We start from the raw sequence: 9,126 nt of genomic DNA, 5'->3' as shown, positions 1-9,126 counted from the left end.
GTATCTCTTTCTTGGTTCTCAAACCAACATTGTCTGTGTTTGCTTGAAAGGCTTTCAGTGTGGTGACAAAGTCTGAACCTCAAAGTCAACAGTAAAGCTCTCGTAAGCAGTTAAATTTCGAATAATTTTCTATTTTTTCATCCACTCACTGTGATTCCCGGCAGTATGCAGAGGAGGAAAATGAGTGCGTATGTGGGTGGCAGTGTGTTTTTGTCACGTGTGCAGGAGTTGTTGAAAGGGCAGAGAGAGAAAGAAGAGTTTGCCCTTTTAAAAAAAATTATGTACACATCAATGCTGTCCTGATAGGGTTTAAAAGACAGCTGCTTCAGCTGCCTAAGTTACAGTCCGGTGGGAGCCATCATGGAGAGAGCTGTGGTACAAATCACCCTCTTTGGGCTGCTGCTGGCTTTGGTTACCACACTGCCAAACAAGGTAAGGTCACAAAACCTCAGAAACCACTGAATATATCTATAGGTAAGGTAAAGAGGTAAGCTATCTATATCTTACCACTGATCAATAATCAGATATTGGAGGATTGTGCTCTTTATGTCAGCTGCAACACACTGAACTTTGCCTTTGATAAACATCAAAAAATGCAGGTTGAAGGACCTGCTGTCTTTTTGCATTTAGTAGTTTCATATTGTTCATATGTATGCTTGCGTGTGTTTGCGCATACTTGGATTATTTTTGTTCTTGGGACAAAGTCACATTGAAATGATCCATTCAATTTTCAGGTTAAGGCCTGGTATTTGTATGGTTTGGGTAAGGGTTGAGTTACAGTAACACTCCAAGGAAGTCAATAATACAATGTCCTTTTGAGTCACATACACATCTAGCTGTGTGAATGTGTATTACTCATGTTGTGGGTCCATAAAACTGTCACACTGAGGAGGGGAGGGCTGGTCCCCATGATGTTAATCATTAAATTATAAAGTATAGCCTGGTAAATGATAAGGTTAAGGAAAAGTGAGAGTGTGTGAAATTACTAGAGAAAAATAACCAGAATGGGGAGTTTCTGCAGTTAGACCAATGAGACTTCACTGAAGCCACCCACCAACACACTGTTTTCCACCATCATCTGATCTTTGGTCGGCTGGTTGTCAGCCAGCGAGATCAACCAAGCCATTTTTTTTCCTATTGTGAAATGCACCTCCTGTATTTGCTCAGGATGACTGGGACATCTACAGTTTTCACATCAATTCTACAGTGACCAGTCGTTATGCCACCACCGTCATCACGAGTCGTGTGGCCAATCGCATGGATGAGCCAAAGGAAATTGAATTCCAGGTCCGGATTCCCAAGAATGCCTTCATCAGTAAATTTAGAATGTGCGTGAAGCAAAAATGACTTGTCAATATTTACAGGAATTTGCAAACAAATAAAGCATTATTGGAAAAAATCATGGGCTTTTCATCAGTATGAATATGAATTAAGAATTTTCCTTGTTCTTCAGGTTTATAGATGGCCAGGAGTACGATGGAGTTGTGAAAGCTAAGGAGCAAGCTCAGCAGCAGTACACTGAGGCTGTGTCCCGTGGCCAAAGCGCTGGACTGGTCAGGTACATTGACTGATGCATCAATTTCTTCCCAGGCCTCATACAGGTGGTATATAATTTTGCATTTTGTAGATGAGCCTTGTGTGGGCTTATAATGTTTGTTTTTATTTATTATAAAACAGCTACTCCTTTCAAACCTTCAGGTCTTCAGGTCGTTGAGAACTACTCACAACCTATGTCCACACTAAGGCCTTAACCCAGTGTTTCTCAATTCCGGTCCTCGGGCCCCACTGCCCTGTATGATGTTTCCCTCCTCTACCACACCTGATTCAAATGATCAAATCGTCATCAAGCTCTGCAGTGGCCTGATAACGAGCCACTCATTTGAATCAGGTGTGTTGGAGCAGGAAACCTCTAAAACCTGTGATGTAGGGTTAATAACATGTGATTGGGAACAACTCCTATAATGCAATGATTATCGTCTCTGTTGCAGCTCTGTTGGGAGGACCCTCGAGGAATTTAAGACCTCCGTAAATGTGGCTGCTCACAAAAAAGTCACCTTTGAGCTCACATATGAGGAACTGCTGAAGCGTAAGCTTGGGAAGTATGAGCTGCAAATCCACGCTCGACCCATGCAGCCTGTCAAAGACTTCAAGGTGTGTCTTTTTCTGTTCCGCTGATTATCCAGTGATCATCCAGGAAAACAGTGATAGGGTAATAACATCCTCTGTGGTCAGAGCTTTTAACAGTTTCTTTTATTCTCAATGCCAGGTTGACATATACATTAATGAGCAAGCCGGCATCAATTTCATCGATGTTAAAGGAGGACTTAGCACCAAAGACCTGGCTAATGCCATCACCTCAACACATGCAGACAAACAGGTACAGCACGCAGTGGTGCAAAATTATGATCTGCATTTACTCAACTGGTATTTGTCCCATATTTTACTGTCCTTTACATAATGGCATCATAAAGTCACTGGACTGTTTAACTTAATGGTGAGCCCCAGGCTCAGATTATGTAAATTAATTGATAATTAGGGATCCTATATATTTAAAGAACATTTTTACCTTACAAAAAAACCCCGCATAAACTCTGATTTCTATTTTTTTTTTAATTAAAAATATATGGGCTGCCTAAACTGTGGCCCATGTGCACATCTACATTCTACATTCTGTCTTATTGCTCATCCTTGTGCACATTTCTTCATATTGCTGTATACCTATGAACAGTTTGCACTTTCTGGTTAGATGCCAAATGGTCACGTTTTGTCATACCAGTAATGCTCAACAGAGTGCAGTGACAATAAAGTTCAATCAAATTTGATGAAAGGCACATGACTTTGCTTTTTAAAACACTGCTGAACACTGAAACCTAATTAATCCTGTTTCCAGGCGTGGGTGTATTTTTACCCAACAGAGGACCAACAGAAAACATGTGACAGCTGCGGAGATCAGGGTATGAATGGAGACCTGGTTATTGTTTATGATGTCAAAAGGGACAACTCAATGGGAGACATCAAGGTACAGTGAGAGTTCACTTCCCTGAAGACTGTTGATGGTCTGTACATAAATAATTTGTAAGAGCTAAAGAAAATACCACATTTAATGAATTATATATTTTGTTTTCGCTGTTTTCTCAACAATCTGTTCCAATCAATCACACTTTGTTAACTCCCTTCAAGAAATCAGCTGGGTACTTTGTTCATCACTTTGCTCCATCTAATCTTCAACGCATACCAAAAAATGTTGTCTTCGTCATTGATCAAAGTGGCTCAATGCACGGCAGGAAAATCCAACAGGTACAGTTTTCGCCACCATTGCATAGGAGGCATTTTAGTTTGTTATGATATGTCTATGATATACTTTACAGGCAACTTTATTAATGACATCTACGAATGCAGATGAAACAAATACATGGTTTCTTACTTGAACAGATGTTTTAACGTGTGAATCATGTTTTTGCCCAGACCCGCATAGCATTAATCCATATCTTGAATGACCTGGCAGAAGATGACTACTTTGGTCTTATCACTTTCGATAGCAGCATTTTTCACTGGAAACGAGAACTTGTTCAGGCCAACAAAGAAAACCTGGACGGTGCCAAGAAATTTGCAGAGATGATCCAAGACAGAGGAGGTGAGGGTTTTAAGAAATCTTTAATGAATGGTTATGAACATTTGACAGCAGAAGTAGTGAAGCCCATTTTTGTTGTTCATCTCAGCCACTGACATTAACCAAGCCGTGCTGGAAGGAGCACGTATGCTGAATGCACATCCCAGAGAAGGCTCAGCATCTATCCTTATACTTCTCACTGATGGAGACCCAACCACAGGTTACAATAAAACACACATGCACCCAAACACATGTGCAAATATTTTAAGAATTTAATAATGACACAGGCCATCATTTTTGAATCAGCTTATATCATGCATCTCGTGTCTTTGCAGGGGTGACAAATCTAGAAAAAATACAGTCAAATGTAAGAGAGGCTATTCAAGACAAATTCCCACTCTACTGTCTCGGTTTTGGTTTTGATGTCAATTTTGAGTTCCTTGAGAAGATGTCACTGCAGAATAATGGTGTCGCTCGACGGATTTATGAAGATTCAGATGCTGATTTACAGCTGAAGGTATGATACAGGTGATTTCACATCTGTAGTTTGTTTGCTGGTGAACTTGAAGAGTTCTCCCCTTGGTTCTGTTTCTTTTCACTCAGAGAAAAATGCAAGCAAGCCAAAATGCAGCACGACAAACCACATGCGAATGCTCACATGAACAAGAATGTAAACATAGGAAGAGGGTCCAGAAGGAGATCTGTCACTAACCAGTCTGGTTAGCTGCCTGATCTGAGTAGGGCATGTGTGTAGGCCAAGTGGTAATGCCTGACAATGGGTAATCCTAATTCTAACCAATCCCCAACCACTCGAGTGTGTGCTACTCAGATCAGGCAATCCCTCATATTGGGCAGTGCAAGGTCCACTGGTCAAATACATCATACTGTGCTGCACTTGTCCAAGTGTGACCTTAATTCTTCAGTGTAGCAACAATCCGCATCCCACTGTGCAAAGCACACCTGGCTACAGGAACCGTTTCGCTCTAATTTACACAGTACATTAGGTAGTTGGACTGGATAAAGGTCAGATCACATTCCCACCACAAACAAACTGCTCCAGAGTTTGCTTGGGACCACACTGAGACCACATTTTCTCAAGGGTCTCAGTCAAATTGTTTGGCCACACCAGGGTTGGATTAATAGATTTTACAACAGCGTAAAAAATCAGCACTAACTGGATTCAACACACCAGGGTTCAGTTTAACCAAACCAAACCAAACAGGTTGGGTGTAAAAGCACTCTAAATCATTTGTACTTTAATCACTTTTTAAATGTGATTTGCTACATTTAGATATGTAAAAGTGACGGCTGTATAGGGATTAAACATTCATACAGTATCCATATTGAATGTCAACAGGGTTTCTATGAGGAGGTGGCCACTCCTCTGCTGACAGATGTGTCAATGATCTATGTTGGTGGGACCAATCTAACCCAGACTAACTTCAGCCACTATTATAATGGTTCTGAGATTGTGGTTGCCGGTCAGATCACCGACAATAACATCGAAACCTTCACTCCACAAGTTGTGGCCATTTCGGTAAGGATTGATCCACACTGCACATCAGCTGTAATCTTCTGAAAGCTTTGCGACAGTGTCTGTGTACCCTGACGCAACAATTCATATACACTGTGACAGAGCAAAAGAAGGGTGGTGTTTTCTGACACTAACACCACCGTGCAGTCCACTGAAGCAGTGTCTGACAGCAACATCCAGAGGGTCTGGGCCTACCTCACAGTCAAGCAGCTTCTGGACAAAGAGTGAGTGTGATGTCCACCATCTTTTCACTTCTCGTTATTTACTGAAGAGCTGCAACCCTAATGTTTCCATTTAACCAACTGATTGTTGAGTCTAGGAAATGTAATTTGAATGGAAATATGAAAATACTGGAAAAGGCCAATCACACTTTTGCAGAGCCCAAGGGGATGTCTTTAAATTGCTTGTTTTGTTGGACCCAAGAGATTTTAATTTACAGTTAGGTAAAACAAAGCAAATCCTCACATTCAAGAAGCTTGAATCAGAGAATGTGGAGCAATTTTGCTATGACTTAAACAATTTCATCGACTATCAAATTATTGTTGATTCATTTTCTGCCATTCAATTGCCTTCTTGGTTACTGTTGCTACACCGTTCAAGTCTTCACTTTCCACAAGATGAATATTGGACTTTGGTGGCAGAAATGACATTATGTTCCTCGCAGATTTTGTCAGCCACAGCTAGCTTAAGATAACGTTAAGGCTAATGCTACAATGATAAATCAACAAATCATTTCAGCACTAATTCATTGACAAAAAGTGTGTGTCATGTAAAGTGTGATGTTTAAAACATATGTATACAATTTGTGCCACAGGCTGCAGTTATCCGGACCTGAGAAGGAGAATGTAAATAAAGAGGCCTTGAGGCTGTCGTTGAAGTATAGCTTTGTGACTCCACTCACATCCATGGTGGTCACCAAGCCTCCGGGGGAGAACACAGATGTCCTCCATAAACCAAAAGAAGGTGAATCACCGCAAGCAAGGCAACCATCACATGGTCACGCCATATTAATGCCAAACATTAATCGGAAAGGCCTTGCCAGACTCAGAGGCTTCCGTGGTGAGCAACACAAACGCGTACAAAACCAACACAATGAAAAATCAACAGTGTTCAGTATCTCTTTCTCAACATTTTTCTCATCATCAGGTCAAGCTGCTGCTCCACGTAAGACACATCTGCATGCTTTGGTATCAGGTGGTATAATTACAATGTATGAATACAGTTTGAAATAAGGTCTCTCTATAATCTTCCAATTTCCTGGTTCGGTATGTTAAATAGCCACAGACGTCTGGACAGTTCAGGTAAATTGTTTTATATTATATTTATTGAATACTGTCATTAAACCATTCAACACATTCCACTTGTTGGTGAGTGGATGGTTCTATACAAGAGATAAGCATAACTATAAACCAAGCATATTCAGCCTAAAGCATCTACAAATTGATAAACATAATCAGAAGCAAATGAATTGACAATTTAAGATTAAGACCACTTTCATATGACTTAGGTTATTTGTTTTTGAAAGCAACAATTGAAAATAGGTGAGAGTGAAATCCAATAAATGCAGCATTTGTTGAACTAGACATAAACCATAGAATTATTAATAGAAAGGTCTGGCACTTACAGGTAGCTACACGCACATGCACACACACGCACGCACGCACACACGCACGCACGCACGCACGCACACACACACACAGAAACAGGCCACTTCTTAAAACTCCGAATTAACTGTCTCTGCTTTGCTTGTTGAATATGAAAATATCTCACAGAGATACCTCTGTGGCCAATCTGATTGGTTGTCACTGATCGGCGATCTTTAAGATTTTCAGACAGAGGCCAATGCATGTTCATGTCAGAGAATCTTCTCCACACAGTTATTGCTTTTAATAATGACTGTTTTATACCTATAGTTATTAATAATAACTATAGAATTCCTAAGGTTTGTCAGTGGCACCAAATCAAATAATTTAAAAAAAGTAATTTCAAGTGTGGGTGTAGAACTGGACATCATTTTTTTAGCATTAGCAACACTTGGGGAAATTGAACATAAGTATGAATATGTGAAAATAGTTAACACTACTAACCAATTAACAATAATGGAGATTTTTTTTTTTTTCAATTTACTGTTTGCAATTCAACTAACCACTATCTAACATTCAATCAATGTGAACATGAATTGCTACAATACAGGGAAAAACATTTATAATAACGATGAAAAAATAAAAATAAAAAACTCTTCTCTCTGTGCACTAAAGATACTTCTGAAAAACTCTGAATAACTAATAATAATCTGAAAAAATGTGCAAAATTTTAAACCACTAAAATTAACTGATACCTAGCCAAAGTAGCTAGGCATCTGTAGCAACTGCATCTTTCATGCTCTCATGTTTTTCTTTTCAACAGCTGCTGGTGCTGGTGCTGGTGCTGTTGCTGGTGCTGGTGCTGGTGCTGGTGCTGTTGCTGGTGCTGCTGCTGGTGCTGGTGCTTTTCTGAGTTATGGTGGCGGCCTCTCTGCTGGCAGAGGTACACATGTGCACTGTTCTAACATTACTACACTATAACGTATTTAACTATATGTGGAGATTTTAAGAGAATGGCCTTGTTCACATTTTCTGACTGATACCTGAGTTTATAGAAATGTGACAAAGATTTAGTCCACATCTGCAAAAACATAGCAGAGTTGTAGCAATTGTTGCCTCATACATATTAAATACAACACAATAAACCAAAAAGAAAGAAAAGAAAAAAGATCACATATTTGATTCAAAAATGTATTACCCTACTCTCTGGGTAGTTTCTGCTGTGCATTTTCTGCCATCTATATTACAAGTTCTTAAATCCAAAGATTTCAACACAACCAAACAAAATCACATTAAAACAGACGTTGCACCTTTGTAATATTCTAATAAAATGAATTAATGCTTGACAAAAAAAATACACAAGGGAAACAGTGAAGAGAAACTTTAACCATACATAATCTAATCACTTGTGTCAGTAGACACCTAAATGCATGATGGCAGTTCAAATTTTACTGAACTTTACCAAAAAATCTCACAATCACATCTATGAATCACAGAAAACATGTGACAATATTGAGATTAGGGAAGCTGGGGGCCCTATCTGGAGGCACATGTGGATGGGACCATGCAGGCGAGTGCCTGCTGGCCAGGCCCTTACTCATGGTCTCCAGAAGAAGTGGCATGAGGCCGCCGGTGAAATCAGCAAGTGTTGTAGTGCAGTGATGGGCTAGGCCTGAAGGCAAAGCTCACAGGTGCTAAAAGTGTGGCTCCCCCTGTTGGTTAGGCTAACTCGAACCCCGAACTGTGTGACAGAAAGTCAACGTCTTGTAATTTTGGAATAGTTTTTGTATAACTCACAAATGTAATTAAAATGCTACAGAGTTTTACCAAAACTCTTTATGGATCAGCAGGAGGGAGTCACCTGGGTGTCTCTCCCTAGGACAGGTTTGGGAGGGCTGCAAGCTAATCACGGGTATTTCAAAGCCAATTAACAACTGTATCTTGATTTCATGCTACCATTTTTTTTTTCAACAGCGCATGCTGCTACTAAACCTATTAGTAGAAATCCATGCATTAAGATTGGAGGTATGACACAGTACACAAGAGTGCTGCTCTGATATGTCTATGCGATCATGTAGTTAACTCTACAGTAGGACTGTTAAAATTATCCTATATAAAAACAAAATAAAACTGAACAGAAAAAACTTAAATCTTTTTGACTAAAAAATGTATGACATTGCTCTCTGGCCCCTGTGTAAATTTCTTATAGATGCAATACAAATGTCTTGAACTGTATGTGACCAGTGATCATCTTATATACTGGCTCCATTAACAGTCTGTCTGGTGGTCAGCACAGCTGTGGTAGTTGAACTGCGGTGAAAATTTGCTGCTATATGGCTCACTCGATCAAGCAGATGGCTGGCGTGGCCTACGTTCAAACCTGCTGGTGAAACAAGGTT

General features: G+C 40.0%; 1 protein-coding gene across 1 annotated transcript; it reads left to right on the top strand.

The window, feature by feature from the left end:
• Positions 1-346: 346 nt before the first annotated feature.
• Positions 347-7,874, top strand: LOC139329451 (inter-alpha-trypsin inhibitor heavy chain H3-like). Its single transcript, XM_070959788.1, has 14 exons — positions 347-432; positions 1,168-1,328; positions 1,454-1,558; positions 1,989-2,151; positions 2,267-2,377; positions 2,891-3,019; positions 3,181-3,297; positions 3,466-3,634; positions 3,720-3,830; positions 3,946-4,127; positions 4,968-5,147; positions 5,247-5,368; positions 5,959-6,107; positions 7,551-7,874. Exons 1-14 carry the CDS (start codon positions 361-363, stop codon positions 7,706-7,708), a joined length of 1,929 nt encoding a protein of 642 aa, XP_070815889.1. The 5' UTR covers positions 347-360; the 3' UTR covers positions 7,709-7,874.
• The last annotated feature ends 1,252 nt before the right edge of the window (positions 7,875-9,126 follow it).

Source organism: Chaetodon trifascialis, chromosome 3 (genome assembly GCF_039877785.1).
Source record: "Chaetodon trifascialis isolate fChaTrf1 chromosome 3, fChaTrf1.hap1, whole genome shotgun sequence".
Taxonomy (NCBI): Eukaryota; Metazoa; Chordata; class Actinopteri; order Chaetodontiformes; family Chaetodontidae; genus Chaetodon; species Chaetodon trifascialis.
Note: the sequence above shows the minus strand (reverse complement) of the source record. Positions and strands in the feature narration are given on the sequence as shown.